The sequence below is a fragment of the Heptranchias perlo genome, chromosome 4 (assembly GCF_035084215.1).
Source record: "Heptranchias perlo isolate sHepPer1 chromosome 4, sHepPer1.hap1, whole genome shotgun sequence".
Classification (NCBI taxonomy): domain Eukaryota; kingdom Metazoa; phylum Chordata; class Chondrichthyes; order Hexanchiformes; family Hexanchidae; genus Heptranchias; species Heptranchias perlo.
Genome location: NC_090328.1, coordinates 87,945,893 through 87,969,556, shown reverse-complemented (window position 1 = coordinate 87,969,556; position 23,664 = coordinate 87,945,893). Strand labels below are relative to the sequence as shown.

Below are 23,664 nucleotides of genomic sequence, written 5' to 3'. Positions count from 1 at the left end.
TCCTGTGACCATGCCCTCTAGTTCTAGACTCCAGCCATGGAAAACAACCTTAGCATCTACCCTTTCAACCCCCCTCAATCTCATGTTTTGTTGAGATCACCTCATTCTTCTAAACTCAAGTGTATAGGCCCATTCTACTAAATCTCACTTCAGGAATTAATCTAGTGAACCTTTGTTGCATTGCCTCTCTGGCAAGTATATCCTTCCTTAGATAAGGACACCAAAACTGTGCACAGGTGAGGTCTCAAAGTCCTGTACAATAGTAAGACTTCTTTACTTTGTACTCCAACCCCCTTGCAATAAAGGCCAACATGCTATTTGCTGCCTTAATTGTTTGCTGTACCTATAAAGCAGTAATGCTGCAAATAAATCCCCTTTGCATTCTTTTCTTGGTTGTACAAGTAGATTGATAGTCCAAAACAAAATCATAACAGCAAATTCTATAAATCCAAATTACAGCAAAAGACAATGTTACATCTAGTGAAGCTATTGTGCATCTTTTGCATGAAGTTGAAATGAAAGGTAGGAACAAGTGACTTAAATTTGTCTAGCTCTAGTGAATGCAGGCCAGATGGAAAAGCATATCTATTAGCCTTTGCAGGGCTCATCTGTTTATTGCCAAATGCCCAAGGGATATTTATTCTTACCATTCTCAGATAAAGATCAACTTTTCCTGACTCTAGAATGGTCTATTGCCTACATGATTTTGCATAATAGTTTCTTCAATGGGAAGCCCAGTAAAAGAATGATTTGATTTGAACAATTGTGCAAAGCATTGACTCAATGAAACGAATTCACAAAATCTAGGATATGCAAATACACAAACATGTTCAACATGCATTGACTGAATGAATAGTAATTGTTTGTGCAAAAAAAAGTGGGACTTCAAAATTGATATACTCCTCTGCTACCATTTCACTCACTGTAGAGTGGATTAATTGAGACATCAGGGTCTTTCTAAAGTTAGATCATTGCTTTCCATTACAAGCATCCTGGCTGCCTTGCTTTAAAAAATGCAAGCAATAAGTGCAAGCTGTCCTAAGGCCATGGAGAAAAAGGAAACAGCTGCATAAAATCTAAGCAGGAAACTGGACTGTGCAAGTCTGACTGGGAACTAAAAAGATGCACTACAAATACTAGACCAACAGGCTTATTAGTACTGTTAAACAGTAACCTTTGTGCTCCACTGAGTGCCTGGATAGTCTTGAGGAATTTCCCAGAGACTTCCTGAAATTGGCCAATCAGGCTAGGAGACCACAACTACCCATGATCATCACCAAATGGCAACTGTTTCTCTTCCTCCTCCCCACCCCCAAAGAAACAGAATAATGTAGTCCCAATGGTTAATGTAGTCCCTTAAAAAGCTTGGATAAGCACATGCAAGGGAGACAGTTGTGAAGTTGAATTGGTGATCTGTACATTAATTCTGTAACTTTTTACTAGTTTTAAAAAGCCCAAACATGAATGATCATTTGAAAGTTTGGAAAATCCATCAGAAGGATGTATGCTAGATAAAGAACTAGTCTAAAATTACTTCTGTTTTTGGCAGGGACCATTCAAAAAGTTGTATATCCAACTATTGCCTTTTAACTGAGAAAGTTTGTGACAGCAGTCTGCTACTTACCTATTGCCTTGCAAACCCCATTAACTAGATCCATGTGATATCCTTTATAACATTCACATTTATAGCTTCCTTCAAAGTTGATACAAATTTGACTGCAGCTTCCAGGATTTTGACATTCATCAATATCTGAAAAGAAACCAATATTCCTTCAGGTTCATAAAGGAAGCCAATTTTTATGATCGACCAATAAAAGAAAATCAATGGTTCAACTTGCCTTCACAAGTTTTACCAACCAATTTGAAACCAGCAGGGCAGTCACATTCATAGCCAATGATAAGGTCCTGACAGGTGTGAGAGCAACCTCCATTGTTCAACAAACATTCATTCACATCTGTAAAGGGAGCAAATAAAAAGTGTGAGTATCCCACTCCCTATGATCCAGAATTACAATCAGCAATACTGGACACATTCTGGCTTGAGAAAAAAACCTGAAGATTAATTGTACGATTGAGGAATGAAGTCTGCTATATAGCAGACACTGTTGGAATGATTTGCAGTTACACGACTAGAGTTGAACTTCAGCTAATGCATCCATTTGTTTACACTTAATCTTACTTTTACAAATTCACAATACACAGATGAAGACAACATTCACAAGTTAACTCTGGAACAAAAACTAGTAACCAACTGATGCATATAATTTAAACTGGTCTGCAATTTGCTAGAGATCAGTGCTTACCTTTAATAAATGACATTGCTAATTACAAGGAGGAGAGGAAGGTGGGGGAGACGAGAAAGGCGCAGGGGAAGAGGGAAGAAAAAATTTCAGAAGGTCTACCAGTATCCTGCTTTAACAAGCACTTCATTAGACACCCTAAACATACTGTAATTGTCTGAGTTTTTCCCTTTGTATTTAGTACACCTTTTTGGTTTCAGTTGCTAAAGGGTTTATGCCCAGAACATTAATGTGTCCTTTACAGATTTTCTATCATGTTTTTATTTGAGGATCAAATTTCAGACACAATTTTGGCATTAAGATTTCCAGATCAGATGTTAAGCAAACAGTTATTCTACTCAATGGGTTTTAACACTAACTTACAGCACAGCCTACCAGGCATTTAGCATTGCTCATACCAGCCACTTGTGGCCTCTAAGCAAGATTGCCATTTTAGTATCAACTTAGTATGTGTTGAGCCCATACCCTCAATCTGGTTTGAAGCTATCAAGTTCATTTTGCTTGGGATTCAAACTTAGCAAACAGGGGATACTTCCAGCCAAGTCTGATTTTGATGCCAAGATATTGGACATAAAGACAGTCAAACTCACCACCTCCACAAGCACAGAACCTAATTGAGTTTAGGGGCATTCTTCCTTCATTGACTACCCGTTCCCCTCATTAATTCTGTGGTTGTTGAGTAAAGGATTAATTGTGACAACAGTAAGTGGGCCACTAATGATCACATTCACTATGTGGCAAACTAGTAGCAATGGTTACCTACAGGATTAAAGCCAGCCAAAGTGCTTAGTTCACAATTGTGCATTCCTTTCATCAGGAAAGAATCATTTTTCTACAGTAATTGTCCCACCTTTCACCACCCCAGTTAAAAATTGAGCTGATCTGATAACTGGCCTCATTAGCTCAGTTAGAACTAGTCAGTCTTTAAACCTGGTCAAATTGGCATTAGACTTTAAAGCATTGGCGAGAATTTGATGTGAGCATCAAGTATTAACATATCATCCATTGAAAATTTCTCCTGATTAATGGATAGTCAGTTCTATAAAATTTAACTGTGATTTGTACAATTACCCTAACTCAATTTAGTCAAATTTGACATTAAACAGGTTAATTTAGTTGTTAGATCAAATAAACCAGTAGTCAAAAGCATCTTTGCCCTTCTACCAATAGCAGAAAGCAATTGCAGCTTCAAAAAAGGTCTTGAATATTTTATTGTTTCTATCCACAGGCAATTGAACTGATAAATCTTGAGATTCTGTATTCAGCAGTTAATGGCACTGTTGATCCTGCTGCATTAATAACTTGCATCTCAATATGACAAGAAATAATGAAGGCCATTAAATACAAGGGGATGCTTTGCAATAGAACCTGATTAGGAAGCAGCTTTTCCAATTGTACAGCTATATTGGGATACCAAGTTAGTCACTTATCTACAACAGTAACAGGGCCAACTCCAACATTAAAGTACTGGATAATTTTGCCAAATCAGTTTCTGACCATACATATAAAAAAGTATTGTTAGTTTTGACTGCTGCCAAATTTTCAATGACTCAGATTTCCTAGATGAAAAGATTTAAGCCATAAGTCACACTAATGTAATTGAAACAGCTTTAAGAACCAAGACCAACTACTCAGATTAGATGACCCATTACCTTTAGCAGCAAGACACTTACTACATTTTTCCAGGTGTTCATCACTCCGGTCCTTGCAATCCGGCTGCTGATTACAGACTTGCATCACATCTATGCATTCACCACTTTGACACTTGAAGTCAGTAGGCCCTGAACATGCTACAACTGCCAAAAAGTAAAACATGAAACATGAAATTGAGTATTGAACACCAAGACATTTAAGCCACTGAAGTGTTTGTGCACTTACCCTTCTTACAGTTTATTTCATCACTACCATCAGCGCACTCTTCAATACCATCACATTGGCTACTTCCAGGGATACAGCTACCATCATTACACCTAAAGTGATCTGGCCTACATGTTTGAGGAGCTGAAAAATCAAATGGGAAACCACACTATTGGGCTGAAGAAAAAGGACTTTCATAGCACATTACAAAGCAATAGTTTTTGGCTACAATGCTACAGTACATAAACCAGCCATTCTCCACACAAGTCACTTGATCTAATCTCACTTCTGTTCACTCCACACAATATTTCTCCAAGCAGCAGAAATGCAGATGAATGAGGGCTCAGTTTGGTGACAGGGTACAGATTTTAGATAGTAGAGTTGATGGGAGCAAGTATCAAAAAGATGGCTTGTGGTTGACCAGTTCTGCTCTACAGAATTTTTAACAAAGTGGAAGATTAAAAACATCCATTTTACTCACTCAATTTGAAACCATGAGCACCAAGCATGAAAAGATGGCTTTTGGGGTTAAGTGGTCAGATGTAAATATTGACAAAGCAGAAAAGCAACTATAGACAATATACATGACTGCAATTAACTGTTCAGTTCTGCATTTCACATACCAGAAACCTTCATTCCCTAATGCACACTGGAGCAATCAGGTTGTGCATTTTCCAGACTTGTCCCTTGATTCAGCCTTTGAGTGATGGATTGAGACCCTGCTTATGGCTGTAATTCAGTTGGTCAAGTGCAAGATAGTTTAACAAGCACACAGCCATGCATTTTAGCAAGATGGCAGGTGTACACATAGGAGGGCAAAGGTCTGCATCCATGGAAAATAACTTACAGAAACCCAAGGAGGTCATTGAAAGAGGCAGTAGAATAGTGAAAGTCAGTAAGGTTCAAGAGACAGGTGTCCTAACCTAGTATAAAAACATACTAGGTCCTGTTAACAGGGAAAGGCTATGTAAATATTAAGATATTACTAACCCTTAGTGGTTTGAAAGTCAGCAAAGTGGGATGGTTTATGACAAGACAACTAGCAGTGCTTATGTATAGAATAATGCAGCTGAATAGTAAGATAGGGCATACTCCCTCCCTCTCAGGAGGGGACAGTTGGCAGTCCATTGCCACAGGCAGTCTGCAAGTCAGGTCTAACCTACCTGGACTTGGTCAGGATATAGATTGCTTGTCATTAATGTAATCTGTAGACAGTTGTGTTATAACTAACTGTTGAAGACAGCTGCAGTGCAACTCAAGTCAATCTATTAAACTTGCTATTTTATAGCCACTTGGGCTAGAATCAAACAGGTAATTGATGGATTAACAACCCATTGTTATGACAGTAACAGAGAAAGCTAACAAATTGTATACCACCTTTGAGACTTGCTAGATAATACTTATAGGTGCTCTGGTTAGACTTGCTGTTTGATGCTGCTGCATGACATTTTAAACCATGTATATGGTGAGATTAACTAGATTGGACTGGACTCCAAATTAAAGCCAACAAGCTTAGTGGATTTTTAAAAATTAAAACAAAGCCTTTGGGGCTACCTTTCCTGGAATGTGAACATATACATGTAGGATACTCCTAGCTCCAGTTCTCCAGGTTCTTTTGCATTGGGAGCTTATCTTTGCTCACCACTATGCAAAACACTGGCAGTGTGCCTCATTGCCTCAGGATGGGACCTGCAGTGACTTGGGAAATTTTGCAAGAGACACTATCCTCACCCCATGATGACCATTTGGGAAACAATAAAACAAATTGCAGCAGGTAGATGCTGGAGTCAGAAACAAACTTTACATATGGCAGATCAGCACAGAATCTGGGAGTTCCAGTAGTGCCAAATGTTCCTTTAATATCCTTCACAATGGATGAAGGAAATAAGCATAGGAGTCTAATTATTAAAAAAGACACTTACAACAGTTGGCTTCGTCACTTCCATCTTTACAGTCAGTATCACCATCGCAGTACCATTTGTGGTGGATACATTCACCTGAACCACATTGGATCTCATTAGGAGCGCAGGTGACTAGTAGAGGTGCAGTGTGCCCACAGCGTTCTGGAGATTCATCGGATTGATCAGTACAATCAGCATTGTGGTCACACACCCAACTCAAGGATATACATTCTGAAGAATTACTGCATTGAAACTCATGTGGGCCACAGGATGGTGGAACACAGCCTTTTTCATCACTTCCATCACCACAGTCATCTTCACCATTGCAAATAAATGTCTTGGAAATGCATCTGCCACTGGAGCAAGTGAACTCTACTAGACTGCAAGTAATTTTACCTGAAAAAAGGGTGGAGGACAACATTAAGGTGAAAATCATGTTTAAAAGCCATTTAAAATCAATTAAAAGACTAGTGCCTTCAGAACTGGAAAACCATTAATGCAATTCTAACATTAAATCTCATTATCCAATGTTAAAATCCAGTTAAATGGTCAAGTAGTTTGTAAGTGAGCCATTTTACTATTAACTGCATTAACGTTAGAGAGCCTAGGACATATTTGTGCAGTGTGGATAAAGAGTATTTGCAGAGCTTCAGGACAAAGATAACAGGTCATGGGGTGGAGACTAAGCCAGTGTCAAAATTCTGGATCTCAACCATGTTGCATGGGGAGAGGGAAAGGCATCTCTACCAACTCACTAGTTATCCAAGAGTGACATTGGTGGCAGCCTGGAAGCAGGAAGTACATAGCCCAGAGGGCTTAGTTACATAATTGGATAATGAGCCTCAAATCATAAACACTCAGCATTACATGAAAACTGAAGGTGCTGTCTAGCACCAATTGTCTTCAATATATTAAATTGAGGTATTAACAGCATCCTTACAAAAGTAACTAATCCTACAATAGTGTAGGTTATGTTACTGGATGAGTAATCCAGAGGCCTGGACTAATAATCCAGAGAATGAGTGTTCAAATCCCAACATGGCAGTTTGAGAATTTGGTTTAAAAACTGGAAATAAAGTTCAGTAAAAGTGATCATGAAGCTTTTGGATTCAACTGGTTCATTAACTTCCTTTAGGGAAGTAAATCTGCCATCCTTACCTGGTCCAGCCTGTATGCAACTCCAGTCCCACACCAATGTGATTGACACTTAACTGCCTTCTGAATTGGCCTAGCAAACTATTCAGTACAGGCAATTAGGGATGGGCAATGAATGCTGGCCTTGCCAGCAGTGCCCACATCCTGAAAATGTATAATCAAATAAGCTCTACAAGACCATTTTCTCCAATTGTGCAAACATGTCAGCCATGCAAGTACACATGCTGCAGACTGATTACCTTATGAATATTTGAGATTGTGAAGTGTTACTTTATACTAAATGGGCTGAATCTTGAGTGGAAGGAGTAGAAAATGGGCACCCATGCACTATTTGGTCACAGTTGTGCTTGAAAGTCACCTATGTATATCAATAAAGCATAACAAGTAGCATCAATCATCTTTCCCATCACTCAACCTGCATTTTCTTTTTAGGGGGTGGGTTGGGAAAACAGTGAACAAAAGGGCACAATGATGTAAAAGAGCAGGAAGAGATCTTCCATTGGGCCAGAATGAAATCAGTTTCAATGATCAACTTACCACAGTTTTCTTCATCACTACCATCACCACAGTCTTCTACTCCATTGCATTTCCAGGAAACTGGAATACATTGAAGAGATCCAGGGCCACATTTGATTTCATCAGGGGGGCAGGTTCTCCGGTCTGAAAAAGTAACTAGGTTTCAATTAAAGTGCTTTGCTTTCTTTGCCTACAGTGTAGGATGGATTCTGATGGACATCAACCAATTGTAGGAAATTTGAGGGGGGGGGGGGGGGGAGAAAGAGTTTAAAATCAAGTTTGTACCAATAAGATGCTATTCTTGAAAGGACAGGTGAGCACTGGTACTATCCTTTCCCACCCTAAAAAATCATCCAAGCATGAATTTTTTCCACCTGTCCAAGTTAACAGTGCCTAGGTGCTTTTGTCCCCCTCCTGATATAGGACAAAGCCAGTTTTCTATTTATAGTTTCTGCAGTAACAGATTGCTATGTTTATGGAACCATCTCCTGGGCCTCTTCATTCCCTCCCCCCATGCTGCAAATTGAAGATCTATTGAACCAAACAACTGTAGAGGATATGACTACTCAACTACTAAACTTTTAAAAAAACTATCCATGTTAACCCTCTTTCCCTCCTCCCAGTTGCCCCTTGATTTTTTTTTAAAGTTGTGGGATGAGGTAGAAATGGCTCATTGAAGATTTTTTTAAAATTAGCAATTTAAATTTTCAATGGCTCAACCAGAATTTTACAAAGTCTCAGCTGAAGGCTAGATTCTGTAGGTTGCCAGCTATAGATGCAGGAGGGACATTTTACTACAGCTACAACCACTAGCTGTTAGAGCATCTTTAACATTGAAAACCATCCTGAAGTGCTTAATGGTGGCATAACCAAACATTAAGGTGCTGAGCCACAGGTGATACTTTAGAAGAGGTAGCCAAAAGGTTGGTTAAAGAGGTGGGTTTTGACTTAAAGGAATTAAAAAGGGAGGGAATTCCAGAACATGTAACCTAGGCAACTGAAGACAAGGCCATCAAGTGGAGAGAAAAAGAGCTGAAGCACAGGAGGCCAGAGTTAAAAACAAAGTTCAATGGATCTTGTAAGGCAGGTGTGGAAACAGTCAGTAGCAGAGGAAAGGCACCAGGAGGAGTTATTTTTGCTCCACAAAAATCTAAACATGGCCATTTGGGATATCACCTAGTACATGCATACTCAAGTACTAAATAAGCAGCAGATAAATACAAACCCTCAGGGAATAGACTCACCATTTAGTTTTTAATAGATTCCATCTAGGTACAGGTACTTACAACAAACTTCTTCACTTTCATCAGATCCATCATGACAGTCAGCATTACCATCACACTGCCACCTATTAGGTATACATTGTCCATCATGGCACTTGAACTCAATTGCTCCACAGGTAGTTTTAGCTAGTAAGATAAGCCATAATTAGAAACATGTAAATTGAGTGAATTATGCTAGCCAACAGTTTAACTAGTAAAGTGAGGTGGTCATTGAAGAAAGTTTACTCATCTGATTAAAATGGAATTGTGCAATGTTTCAGAGAAACCATTTATTAATTTAGATCTCCTGTATAACTTGTCATCTTTCAACCCAGTTACCCTATCATATCAAGGTTTATTCCACTAATTCGTGGAGTCAGTTTAAAAATTTAGGAGAAATTTTGCAATGCAGTATTAAAGTGGTATTAACAGTGGCTGCAGTGTGCCATCCACAGGATGCACTGCAGCAACTCGCCAAGACTTCAACAGCACCTCCCAAACCCACGACCTCTACCACCCAGAAGGACAAGGGCAGCAGGTGCATGGGAACACCACCTGCATGTTCCCCTCCAAGTCACACCATCCCAACCTGGAAATATATTGCCATTCCTTCATTGTTGCTGGGTCAAAATCCTGGAACTCCCTTCCTAACAATGTGGGAGACCCTTCACCACATGGACTGCAGTGGTTCAAAAAGGTGGCTCACCATCTTCTCAAGGGCAATTAGGGATGGGCAATAAATGCCAGCCTCACCAGTGATGCCCACATCCAATGAATAAAAAAATATTTGACTTCAGCAAATAGCTTCCATAATTTTCTTCCTTTGGCAAACTCATTGCCAATACCTTGTCCAACTAGAACTTTTATTAATGTTCCAGCTAAGTGTTAAGCTATGGGCCACAACCAGGCTGATCTAGTCCTTCCAACATCCACACCAGTACACTTCCAGCAAGAATAATCATAAGCAGAATCTTTCCATTTCTTTTACCCTCCCCCCTAAATCTAATTGAGGTACATTCAAGACAGTTGTAGCACCTCCAACTGATTGGTCTGAATTTATTGCCACCTTAGCTGCAATAATGATCTTGGGCTCTATGGCTGAATTGTACAGTTAACCAGTTATATCATAGGGAACTGATCTTGTTATATTGGCAAATTTCCTTCAGGAAGAGTGCCATTTTCTTTCAAAGACTGAAAGAAATCAAAAGTCTACAATTTTATATGAAAAAGTATTTTCAGAAGCCAGCAGGTCACTGACTTCTACATTTGACTTAAGACATAACTAGTGCACCTAATCAAGAAATAGTCAATCCTGCCAGTGATCTGCCCTGCAGAGTTTCTTATTAGAAAAGGATGCCAATGAGTCAAGCTCATCACATCTAGTGATGAGACAATTGCAACAATTTCATAAGTGCAATGCAGTAGAGCTACAAGGCAAATATTTATGGCCTTTCCATATTTTTATTTAACCAAGGCATTGTTACCAATACTTGGTGAGCATTTTAAAAAGTAAATTTTACACAAGCTTTTGATATTCTGCTCAAACTGTTCCCAAAAACAATGTTCAATTCAATTAAAAAGTTCAGATTAAAGTCATACCAACCTTCAGGTGAGATTTGACTGCATGTGCACTCTTAAAAACAGCAATTAGAAAAATCAGAATTGCTGCAGTTGTCAGAGCAACACTTTTGCAGCTTCTAGAACCTTACATTTTATTCACAATTAGAAGGCTTTAAGCACAAATGCCAAAGCAGGCAACACTAGCAAGGTCCCAAGGTGTACACATGGGCACAACTCCATAAATCACCACTTTTCCTCAGATGTTTAAGCAAGGTCTTCCTGGCTCCAAGATATTAGGATGGGAGATTTTTAACCAAAGCAATCTGCAGCAGACCTGCCTGGCCGAAGTACTGGATTACCATGTTTAAGTGCTGTTGATGACAGCTAATTGAGCAACCCCCAACTAGTTCTAGCTTGAAAAACAGGAGGCATCGTCCCAGCCTGTGCCCAAATTATCTGGGTTTAGGTAGCTGGAATGTGTCCTTACAGTGAGAAGGGGAAATGGCTTGTGAATTTCTTTAGTTTGCCTTGGAGACTCAAGTATGGTGATGGATTTCCACTTTTGTTAAATACAGTCTCAAGAACCTTTTGGATGTTTGCCAAGCATCAAAGACTGAACAGTATTACTTCTACTTAAGTAATTGTTAAAAAACAGAACAGTTGAAGTAATAGTGCATGTCTTCAGACAGGCTCCTAGAGAAAAAAGGTTTTTAGGGCCTGAATAACTAGAGTGATTACTCCCTGAAGGTCAGTCAACACAATTAGATGTTGGCTTTGAGAAGCATTTGTTACTGGCAGAGACAGATTGGACCTCTTATTGCAAAACAAATGCCTACCAATATTCACATTAAGCTTACTTATACCAATCAAGCATTCTGAAAGACAGCACAATTTATAAAATTCAAGCAGCCTTCAGTGACCACACCAACATTAATAGTGAAGGATTGAGCTGGCAAGAAGCAAAGTTAAGCATGTGACAATGGTTCATTAGAGTAGAAAGCAATCTGTTCTGGCTTCATCTAGTCTAAAAGGTAGACAATTTGTCCATTAACAAGTTGTGCTAATGCCATTTGTTTCCAGAACCCAATTGCTTCCCATTGAAGTTAAAATGTCTAATATCACTTATCAGTGGTCATTCATATGCAAGTATATTCCATGAAGATTATAGCTGTACATGAAACAATTGTCATTGTCCCAATTTTCAATATAATGAAGCAAAATTAGATTCTGATGTAGCCATTCACTTTCAGAATTTAGGAATACTGGTTCCCATGTCCTAGTATTTCTATACAATATATTTCACTGCACAATACCCAGATTGTAGGCACCCCTATGATACTAGAGGCCACTTTACTGGTCCTCAGCTTAACCCATATTACAAATTTAGGGTCTTACTTCAGTTTAGTAGTGTCCCCATACTGTTCATTATTTAATGATGGAATTCAGGTTAAATAACCTGAGGTGACCTAAACAGGATCTTAATGTCTTTTTTGCATGCCCCCAATCTTTGAAAGTGGGCTGAGAAAACACTTGGTAAGACAAAGCCAAAAAAGGCCATGCACAAAAAAATTTAGAGCAACAATTAGGATTGAGCTCAATAGTCATGTTGAAACAAAAGTGAAGAGGCTACACTTTCCCACTTCAGTGGTTCTCATTTGATTTAAACAAAATAACTGCCAGTTATCCTCTTACATTCCAAACCTTCCTGTGTTTTAAAATTTCCTTGCATTCAGAACCCAAGCATGGGGTTGATGCCAGACAACCAGAGACCTCCCTATACAAGGAGCTGAGGTGTTTATCGGTTACTGAGAAACTAAAAAAATTGCATATTCTTTAGTCTTTGGGAAAACTGCTTCAAAGCCTAGCACATTAGCATTTTAACCATCTTGTCACAGCACAGTTTAAAAAACCTGGTGAATACACTGCTTTACAATAGCAAATTGGATTATACAGCACTAACAGAAAAATATCCCAAGGCTGAGGCACAAAGGAAAAAATAAACAAACAGCCAATAGGAAATTAGGTGGAGTGACTAAAAACTTGGTCAAAGGTGGCTTTTGAGGGGTGGGGAGGTAAGGACAGTGGTTTAGGCAGGGACTTGGAGCATGTGCTTAGGTGACTGACAGCACAGCTGCCAGTAGTGGGGTGAAGAGGATGATGCACAAGGGACTGCAGTCAGGAACAGATAATTTGGGGTGGGTGAGTTCTAAGGTTGGAAATGGTCAGAGATAAGGAAGGGCAAACTGGCTTCTGGTCCTCCAGTGCAAGTTTGAAATTCTCAATGTCAGTGAGGACAAGTGGGACTTAAGAATTTTAGATAAGCTTATATTTGCAGACAGTGGAAGAACATTGGAATAGTAGAGTTGGCAGTGCCAAAGGCATGAAGGTTTTGGCAGCAGAAGGACTGAGGCAGTGTGGAGACAGGTGATGTTAGAGGTGGAAGTAGGCAGAAGACAGGAAGGATCTGGGGTCGGAAGCTCAGTTCAGGGTTGATCAGGACGCTGAAGGTGCAGTCAGCAGAAACAGTGGCTACAGGTGGAATCAGTAGCAAGGGTACAGAGTTTGAGGCAGGCATAGATGAGTCAGTCTTCAATATTTAGCTGGAGAAAATTGCAGTTTATCCAAGACTAAATGGCATAAATGCAATCTGACAGGTAGTAGAGGGATCAAATGGTGGAGAGGCAGAGATAAGTGTTAGCATATGTGGAAGCTAATCCCATGCCTGTGTGGATGATGTCACCAAGGGACAGCATATAGATGAGATAATGGGAGGCAAATCATTGGGGGACTTAAGGTAACAGTGTAGGATTGGGAAGAAAAGCCAATGCTAGAGATACTTAGCCAAGCAAAGCCTGAGAAAAGAATCAAGGGTAGGCCCAGAGGTGGATAGCAGAGGAATGGCATTGAGAGGATGGTATGGTTGACCAGGTCAAAAGCTGCAAGATGTAGAACAAGCAGGGAAAATGCACCAGAATACATTTCAGAAGCAGTCACTTGAGATTTTGGTTAGCCAACATGTAATTTTTCCAAATCCTTTGTGGAGCAAAAAAATTCATATTCCAAAATGTGACACCTACTCTACAGGTAGATTACTTACTGCTGAGGTTAAATTTATCCAATCATAGCCAGTGTGACAAAGAAACCAAGTGTTCTGCCTCTTTTAAACCACACTGTCCTCCAACACCTAGCCTCTGCTTTCTACCTCAGTGGGACTACCTACTCTTGGCTCCTCCCACTGGCTGAGTGCCTTTTGAAAATTCTTATCCATTCGATAAAGGTGCCACACAAGAGGTTGTTGCACAAGATTAGGGCTCATGGGATTAGGGTAATGTTAACATGGATTGAAGATTGGTTAACAGACAGAAAACAGTAGGAATAAGTGGGTCATTTTTGGGGTGGCACAAGGATAAGTGCTTGGGCCTCATCTCCATCAATGACTTGGATACATTACACTGTTCCCTCATCTCAGTTTGCTGACAATACAAAGCTAAGTGGGAAAGTAAGCTGTGGAGGATGCAGAGGGACATAGACATGTTAAGTGAATGGGTGAAAGTGGCAGATGGAGTATAATGTGGTGGTGTGAAATTATTCACTTTGGTGGGAAAAATAGAAAAGCAGAATATTTTTAGACAAGAGACCAAGAAATGTTGGTATTGAGGGATTTGGGTATCCTTGTACACAGTTAATTGCTTTCTGTACCTGCCTGTTAAGGCAAATGGTACGTTAGCCTCTATTGCAAGGGGATTTGCATACAGGAGTAGAGGTCTTTCTGCAATTATATAGGGCTCTGCTGAGACCACACCTGGAGTACTGTGTACAGTTTTGGTCTCCTTACCCAAGAATATTTGCCTTAGAGGGGGTGCAACAAAAGTTTACTGGATTGATTCCTGGGATGAGGGCTATCTTAAGGAGTGTGAGTAGAATGGGCCTATGCTCTAGTTTAGACAAGAGGTTATCTCAGACATAACATTCTTAGAGTGCTTGACAGGGTAGATGCTGAGGAAGCAGTTTCCCCTGGCTGGAGTATAGAGCAGTCAGTCCAAGATAAGGAAAAATTTCTTCACTCAGTGGGTGGTGAGTCTTTGAATTCTGAAATCAATAGATTATTGGACACTAAGGGAATCAAGGATTGGGCAGGGAAGTGGAGTTGAGGTAGATCAGTCATGATCTTATTGACTGGCAGAGCAGGCTTGAGGGGCCAAATGGCCTACTCCTATCATGTTCCATAAGACTTGTGGCAATGAAGCAATGGTGAGAATTGGCAAATGTTACTTAATGCTCATACCCATTGTACAGTGCTGTCCATCCTTCTGCAGCTCCATTCCAGATGGACACACACAAGTGTATTTTGGAGTGTAACTGTTGATCCGAGGAGCTGGGAGACACATGTATTTGCATCCTCCATTCTTCAAGTTCTCATTGCACCAGTCTTTGCCTGCAATCAAGTTTTCAAAATCAGTGTTGATGGAATCAGCATCCTTCTCATGCACAATAGCTCAAAGCAAAAGTCAAAGAAGATACTGGATGGCCAGACCTAATCTTGTAGCCAATAGGCCAAGCTTCAAAGTATTGCAATACAAGATTTACTTTTCTCATTGAAGATTTAATAAGTGTTAGTATTAATGCCATTCACCTGCTGTAAGTAGTGATGATAAAGCCAATCTCAGATTGATCAGTGCCTCATGTTCTAATGTTGGTTTAAACTGTACATGTTTTAGACCAAGTAAACTCACACTAATGAACTGTTACATCTTCAAGCATCCTAATATGGCCATATCAATTTCAGGTTATGTGCTCCTGTCTACAAGGTCTGGCCTTTGTAATGCATGAGGTTCTGATATTTTAAGCCAAGATCTTGTTTGAGAGCATACAACTCCAGTTTAACTGGACAGTTTGTCACAGGAATCCCCAGTGTATAAGAAATGAACATTGTACAGCTGTTGTGAAGCAGTGTGTAAATTAGTCAAAAATAGCCACACACAATACATTTTAAGCACTGCCTTTATAATTGACTCCTAGAACTGAAACAGTTAGCACTATGTCAGATATAGGCAGCTGCCCATAAGCCTGGACAGTATAAGTGGTGGGGACTGCTATTAAAATAATCTGCAATGGCAGGCATTTTGCTGCTTGAAAATTCAGAATCAGATTTCTAAAAGAGTTTGGTGTTCAATTTGACATTTCTTGCCAGGCTTCTTGTAAACCAGTAATTCACTAAAAATTGCTGGTTTATGATTAAATGTTGAGTAGATGATTTTATCAAGTTAAATCATAACTAGTATATATTGGGCAGCCCAAAACCACCATTTCATTTATCTAATGAGTTAATATTCTGAGTGGAGCAAATACACAACAAACCTAGATATTCTGAACAAATAGATACACCATGACATGGTGTGCAGAATCAAAAGTAATGCATTTGCATTTTGAAATATGAAGTTGTAACAAATTATGTATTTAAGGGGAATGCAGGAAGAGACACCTGGGGTGTACAGACAAATCTTTTTAAAAAAGGTAGCAGGACAAATTGAGAAGGCTGTTAAAGGCATGTAGGATCTTTGCCTTTATAAAAGGCAGAGTGTACAAAAGCAAGGAAGTTATACTGAACCTTTACTCCAGCTGGGGCCTAACCAGTGATTTATAGTGTTCAATTCTGGGCACTACACTGTAGTAAGGATGTCAAGGCCTTGGGGAGGGTGCAGAGGAGATTTACTAGAATGATACCAGGGATGAAAGACCCAACATGTCTGTAGATATTTGCGTGGGGAACCCAGACAGAGTGTTGCAATCTGTGATTGCAATTCAATTGAAGGTAAATATTTGGGTTTCTCATGCACCAGACAGCCAGGTTGATAGGCTGGCTGCTAGAGGGGAAGGAGCCACAAATCAGAGGGAGCAGGGAGGGAGGGATTGATTGTGGGCTGTGGAAGGGCTAAGAAAATGTGAATGACATTGAGTGGGCCTTGGAGAAGATAGGGTGGGTCCAGCATTCCATGGGGTGTGAGGGTTGACCAGCTGATTGCAGGGGGTCCAATTATGCTAGGTGAGCCTGGATGAAACATTCCTGCTCCTCCTGGCCCACAAGCAGTGCAATAAAAAAAAGCACTCACTTCAAGCGTCCAGCTATTCCTGCCTGCTTTCATTTGATGTGAATCAGAAGCAATGGGAAACATGAACAGGTAAGGTTAAATTTGTTTGACATTTCTAATACACAAAAAATTAATTGCCTCAATCACCGAGGCACATTGCCCCTTTGAGTACTGGTCTGCCAGTTTTAAGTGGGGATCAGACTTTTGGATTTCCATTGCACGTGCATCCAAGTGTGCCTGTTGGAGGTGGGATATGGTCCTGCTCCAAATTCAACTTTTACTGCCCACCCATTCTTGGGGATTAAAATTACTCCAATGTCCCCATTATCTAACATTTAGTTGCCTGTTGTAGAATTATGGAGTCAGATGATTTGACTTGTGAATGCAAACAGCTGATTTTGCTATCTATATATAGCAGTGTAATATGCAGTTAGAATATTTTGAGTGGCTGGACAGCTCAATGGGCAGGTTTGATCACCCTAGAAACCTTGTGTAAATCAGGTTGTATTTTTTAATGCTTTACTTATAATTGTATCTTGTATGATAACTACTTTGAACAAACCACCTGCAAGCCTTTAAGGCTGTACCTTAAAGAGCTTACAATCATGAAGGGTTTTGATAAAGAAACAAAAGCTGTTTCTTGTGGCAAAAAGTGTCAGTAATCAGAGGGCACAGAATTTGAGGTAATTGGCAAAAGAGCCAGAGGCAAGATGAGAAATTTTACATGTGACCATCTGGAATGCACTGCCTGAAGCAGATTCAATAACAACTTTCAAAAGGGAATGGGATAAATAATTGGCAGGGGAAAAAATTGCATAGCTTTCAAAAGAGCAGACACAGGAACAATGGGCTGAAAGGCCTCCTCCTGTGCTGTATCATAAACATCTAAAAATGCAAGCCATAAAAAGAAAATTCAGAACGCCAAGAGCTATCAGTGAAAACGTCACTGTTTGCAACAATTGCCTTCACAAAAATGAACTAGTTCCACCATGGATTAAAAAGTAGCTGCTCCATAGAATTGAACAGTAAACCACTTAGTAATTTGAGAATGGGACATTACTATTTGTTTTTAAAAACAATTTTTCTTAAAGATCAAAGTTTTACCCATTTAAACTGATGTTAAATTGCTAGACTTCCTACCTGATAGTTGTGCTAGCTCATGATAGACAATGATGTCCTGAGCTTCCTTGAGATTGGAGATCAAAGTCATCAGATCCTTTCCAGTGAATTTATTAGCTCCATAGATAGCATTAGACTTCCGATCAGTCCAGAAGACATGATCCTGAAATAAGACCACTTTCAAAGTTATATCTGGCAAAGTCAATCACCACTAAAATCCACATTCTTCAGTGGTAGATATATTTTCTAATTTCACATGCTACTATAGCTTGGGTTTCTGGGCAGAATTGCTGAACAGGCACCTACACTTGCTTTATCTTAGCAATGGAGTTAGTCTTTAATTTTACATTTGGTATGTAAAGTCTAGCCACCTAGAAAGCATCATGTGGAGCTTTGCTTCATTTGTGCACAACTTCCTATTTTTAGCCAAAATCCATCAATTTCTACACTATAATGTTCTACTACAAAGTTAACATATGTGAATATGTTTAACTACAGAAAAAGACTGAGCAGAGGCCCAATGCTCCCCTGAAGGAAAATGTTGTAGTCATCCTTCTGTTGCATTAGCACATCCCACCAGCCTCAGACCATCTGCCATCTTGGCTGTGGGTAGATGGGCACTGGAGTAGCAGACAAGAATGCAAGTCTGTCAAAAAAATCATATGCAATAAGCTGCTTTCTGTAAAACCCAAGAATCTTTTAAAGCTTTGTAAAACCTCAAGCATTATTTCTCAATGTTTTTTCAAAACTGGGATATTCAGATTAGCAACTAATACTGATTCTGTTTTACAACTTTGCATTCTATATAACTTAATATCAAATCCCTTACCTCAAATATTGATACACCAAAAGGATGAGCAAGAAATTCATGCGAGGAAAGCACAGTTCTTCTATCCTGCCCAGCCACATCTACAGATGACAGTGTGTGCAGTTTAGAGTCAACCCAATAAAGACGGTTTTTCTCATGATCTGTGGGAATATTGAATTGAATAAGCCAGGCTCTCGTTGTTTTAAATGCAAAAACAGCCTACTTTCATGAGTCTACTCACCAAGTGCAATGGCATTTGGCCACTCAATATTTCTGGTAACCAGGAGCTTGCGACCAACACCATTCATTCCTGCTTTTTCAATAACTGATGGTTCACCCCAGTCTGACCAATAGATATACCTTTAAAAAAAAGTCAAGATCAAAAAGAATGCACTCTGAATTATCCTTTACTGGAATTGAACAAAATATCACTGCTGTTCCATCTAGAGATGCTGGCTTTTTTTTGAAGGCACTTTTGAACAAGCTATTGCTACATTACATTAAAATGGTGGTGCACCAACTTTATATTCCTACCATCTGGAAGTTAAGGTATGCAACATACATCTCAATTTCAGTGTAGCTCAGTGAGACTACCATACAAGATTGGAAATGAACTATGCTTCAGTTTACTGGTTTGAAGATTTTGCATAGCTAATCTACAACTTTTCAGATGAAGTGGGCACAATTACTTTGATTGCAGAGATTATATGGCATGTTTACTTGGTTCTGAGTTAAGGCTCTTCCAAGTATGCATCATTTCCCACTTAAGTACACAAGTTTCAGTTCCCCACCCAATTTTCCCTTTTGGTGGAGTGCTCATCTATTGTGATGCAACTCAAGAGCCCAGACAAAAGCAAGTAAATCGCAGGAATGAAAGCTAGATATGGAGTCCAAGGCCACAAAGATGTGCTATGAATCCAGTTAGTCCATGCAAGTCAACCTGGAAAACCCAAATAACTTCAAGAATGTCAACAGCTCAAACTCCTACAAATATAGGGCCAAGGCCAAAGAAACCACCTTTTATTTTGTGGTAGTGTTTTTTTTGGGGGGGTGGGACGAGAAATGGGACAGCAGCACAGGTTAAATTCCAGATTGAGTGTTTGACTGACTAGGTGAAATATCCCCAATGTAAACTTGAATTTTCCTAGTGTAACTAATTTTGAGATGTCCTGAGTGTAGTGGAATACAAGCTAGTCAAAGTGATGGGAAATTGGGTATAGTAGAAAGGGTAGTCAAAGCATAGGACCAATTAGGGATAAGAAAGGAGAGCTTCTTGTGGAGGCAGAGGACATGGCAGAGGTACTGAATGAATACTTTACAATTGTCTTCACTAAAAGAGGATGTTGCCATTATATCAGTAAAAGGAGGTAGCAGTGATATTGGACAGGATAAACACAAAAAGGAGATACTTAAGATTGGCAGTACTCAAAGTAGAAAAAAAGTCACCTAGTCCAGATGGGATGCATCCATGGTTACAAAGGGAAGGGTGGAAGTTGTGGAGGCTCTGGCCACAATCTTCCAATCAGTAGATTATGGTACTAAAAGATTACAAATGTTCTACTTTGAACAGTGGTGAGGGGAAAAAAGGGGATAAACCTGGCAATTACAGGCCAGTCAGCCTAATGTCAGTGGTGGGGAAAACAGAATAATCTAGGACAAAAAGTTAATTGCCACTTGCAAAAGTATGGGCTAATAAATGAAGATCAGCACAGATTTGTTAAAGGAAATAGTATTTGATTAACTTGATTGAGTTTTGATGAAGTAATGGAGGGGTTTGTGTATATGGGTTTTAAAGAAGGTATTTCAAAGTACCACAGACTAGTTAGCAAAATTAAAGCCCATGGGATTAAAGGAACAGTGGCAGGCTGAATACAAAGTTGGCTAGGGGACAGAAAGCAGAGAGTAGTGGTGAATGGTTGTTTTTCAGACTGGAGGGAAGTATGCAGTGGTGTCCCCCAGGGGTCAGTATTAGGACCACTGCTCTTTTTAATATTAACTTGGACTTGGGTGTAGAGGGTATAATTTCAAAGTTTGTAGATACACAACACTCAAATGTAGTAAACAATGGAGGATAGTAACAGACTTCAGGAGGACATACTGGTGAGATGGGCAGACAAATGCAGATGAAATTTAATGCAGACAAGTGAGAAGTGATCATTTTGGTAGGAAGAGGAGGCAATATAAACCAAATGGTACAATTTAAGGGGAGGGTGCAGGAACAGGAGACACCTGGGGGTGGCAGGACGAGTTGAGATGGCTATTAAAGCATATGGGATCCTTGGCTTTAAAGAAGAGGCAGAGTGCACAAAAGCAAGGAAGTTATGCTAAACCTTTATAAAAACACTGGTTAGGCCTCAGTTGGGAGTATTATGTTCAATTCTGGGCACCACACTTTAGGAAGGATATGAAGGTCTTAGAGGGTGCAGAAGAGATTTACTAGAATGGTGCCAGGGATGAGGGACTTCAGTTATGTGGAGATGAGCAATGGGGGTTGTTCTCCTTAGAACAGAGACGATGGAGGGGAGATTTAAGAGATGTGTTCCAAATCATGAAGGGTTACGACCCTTCTGCCAGTGGAAAGTTTCTCTATTATGTCAAAATGAGAGGGCACCGATTTAAAAAGGTGATTGGCAGGAGAGCCGGAGGCAATACAAGGAAACTTATTTTTAAAAAATGCAGTGAGTATAATGATCTGGAATGCACTGCCTGAAAAAGGGTGGTAGAAGCAGATTCAATAGTAACTTTCAAAAGGGAATTGGATAAATACTTAAAAAGGGAAAAAAATTACAGGGCTATGGAGAGCAGGACAAATTGGATAGCTCTTTCAAAGAGCTGGCACAGGAATGATGGGCCAAATGGCCTCCTATGCTGTACCTATGATACCTGCAGTTTTATTGCATAGAAAGGGATGGTATACATATGGTCTCAATTCATTTTAAATTTTTGTTGCCTTTGAAACAGTTTGTCCAGAAGATATCTGATTTTAAATACTTCTGTACAATTGAAAGGCAATACATAGAGTATAGCAGGCTTAAATGCATATACTACAGCTGAATGATTAAGCAGCTCTGGATCTTGCACATGGCCAGAAGCAGCACTTTTGGAATTGCTGAACCATGAAGTGTTTGAACTAATGTCTGCCTGCAAGTTCAAATGCTGATTAAGATAACTACTAATGCACTTTACCTCAGCATGACCCTGAAGAACTGTGCAGTCTGAAGTTGGCATCCATCAGAAACTTCAGATATCAATATAAAGTCAAGAGCTGAATGCAGATATAGATGGATGTGCAGGGAGAAAGGCCATAATGCAAATAGGATTTTTATATTTTAATCTATGGGACAATGAATATAAAAGCAAATGTAGTGATTTTGAATTTGAGCATGATAAATGTTTGGCTACAGTTGGGAAATGCGCACTGTTCTAATCATTCCCATTACAGGGATGTCTAGAACAATATAACTATAACCTCATGTTCTAATGAATCTTTATAGCTGTTCCAAAGGCAGGCTCAAATTTTCATTGATAGGAAAGGAGGTTAAACAGGGGAAATCAAAGGGTTTCAAAAAATAGGAAGGTGGTTTTGGTTAGTGAATCAGGAACAGATTGATGTTTGAGGCAGTTAGAAGGAATTAGATTTATTTGAGGGTTATGATAACAAAATGCTTTACTACAAGGAGGCTATTGAGGTGGAGTGTAATCATTTAAAATGGAACTGAATATTTGAAGAGGAATATAATCTCTTTCCCTGCATATTTTTTTTTTTTTTTTTTAAGAGTAGACAACTCCAGTACAAGAGTAGTACAGTCATAAAGGGAAAATAGCTCCTGTGCTGTAAATTCTGCAATGCAATGATGGCTTTCTGTATAGATTGCATCTGTGGTTATTTGATCATCCAAAAACTTGCATCTCAGTTCCAAAATACTTTAAAAACTACAGCAAAATATTCTTTTGAATTACACATGCCAATACATTAAAAAGGTAAACTTCATACCCTGATAGTGGATCAACTGCTACAGAAGCTGGCTCCCTTAAGTTGGTGTCAAAGAGAGCCTTCCTTCTGATTCCATCAAAGCTTGCTACAGATATGGTTCTAGCACCTACATCAGTCCAGTAAATGTTGTTGTAGATCCAGTCCACAGCAATTCCCACATGAATTTGTACATTGTTAACAATTCTGGAAATATCAGTTGTGCCTGTGTGATTATCCATTGACATACTGCAAAAAAGGTTACAATGGTTAGAATTAGTTTCCTTTCCTCCAACATCCAAAAATAAAAAAACTCAAATTAACATGATTCCACTCAGTTTAAGACTAAAATGCACAACACTGTCAGTGTATGGTTATAACTTATCCATGGGTTATGTTTAAGTCATCACCATAAACCAGGTAGTGGATATTATGTGAAGAACTCACTTTCATAATTTTATCACAGATGAACCACCTGATCTTTTGAAAGAGGGGGCAAGGAAAAAATGTAGCAAAGAATGAGACAAGATAATGTCACATTTAGCATTAAACCATTTTGAACATTGCCCCTAGGCAATGAATGTGATGGAAAAGTTTCAAATAAAACTTGCAGCACAACTTAAGGTAAATTGGGGTTACTAGTCTCATTTTAAACATCAAAAAACTACCTGATTTTGACTCCATTATAAATCAGCTAATAAAACAAACATCTGCAATTATGACAAAAAAATCATAACCAACAACTATTCAACCAGTGTTCAATACAAATTTAGGCACTTGTAGATTTAGCTGACTACCTAAACTATCTTCAAGATCCAATTTGTAAACTTTTGTTTAGAGTCTTGTATATAAAGACAGCTACAAGATAGATGGAGGATAAAAATCAGGATTTAATTACCTGAAAATTGCCCGCTGTCCCAAGTCAACCCAGAAGATTCTCTGCTCAGCAATATCAGCATCGAGTGCCATAACATTTCTCAGCTGCCCAACCACCTGACTGTACCCTTTGTGGCGCAATCCTAGTTTCCTGATATCATGGCGATTAGTAAAAAGCAAGAATGGCTCTCCTCCTACAAAAAAGGAAATTTAAACAGAATACATGAAAGTGGCCCTCTTAAAGATTTAAA

General features: G+C 39.3%; 1 protein-coding gene across 1 annotated transcript in view; it reads right to left on the bottom strand.

Moving 5' to 3' along the window:
• LOC137321087 (very low-density lipoprotein receptor-like) overlaps window positions 1–23,593 on the bottom strand; it is a 29,527-nt gene extending 5,934 nt beyond the window's left edge. The window contains exons 1-13 of the mRNA XM_067983276.1: window positions 23,436–23,593; window positions 22,562–22,786; window positions 18,809–18,927; window positions 18,589–18,728; window positions 17,781–17,922; window positions 14,837–14,986; window positions 9,016–9,138; window positions 7,751–7,873; window positions 6,080–6,454; window positions 4,179–4,301; window positions 3,974–4,096; window positions 1,839–1,955; window positions 1,625–1,750 (exon numbers count right to left, since the gene is read on the bottom strand). Of these exons, the coding sequence (XP_067839377.1) occupies window positions 1,625–1,750; window positions 1,839–1,955; window positions 3,974–4,096; window positions 4,179–4,301; window positions 6,080–6,454; window positions 7,751–7,873; window positions 9,016–9,138; window positions 14,837–14,986; window positions 17,781–17,922; window positions 18,589–18,728; window positions 18,809–18,927; window positions 22,562–22,786; window positions 23,436–23,506 (1,957 nt within the window). The 5' untranslated portion in view covers window positions 23,507–23,593. The remainder of the gene's footprint in view (window positions 1–1,624; window positions 1,751–1,838; window positions 1,956–3,973; window positions 4,097–4,178; window positions 4,302–6,079; window positions 6,455–7,750; window positions 7,874–9,015; window positions 9,139–14,836; window positions 14,987–17,780; window positions 17,923–18,588; window positions 18,729–18,808; window positions 18,928–22,561; window positions 22,787–23,435) is intronic.
• Between the last annotated feature and the right edge of the window lie 71 nt (window positions 23,594–23,664).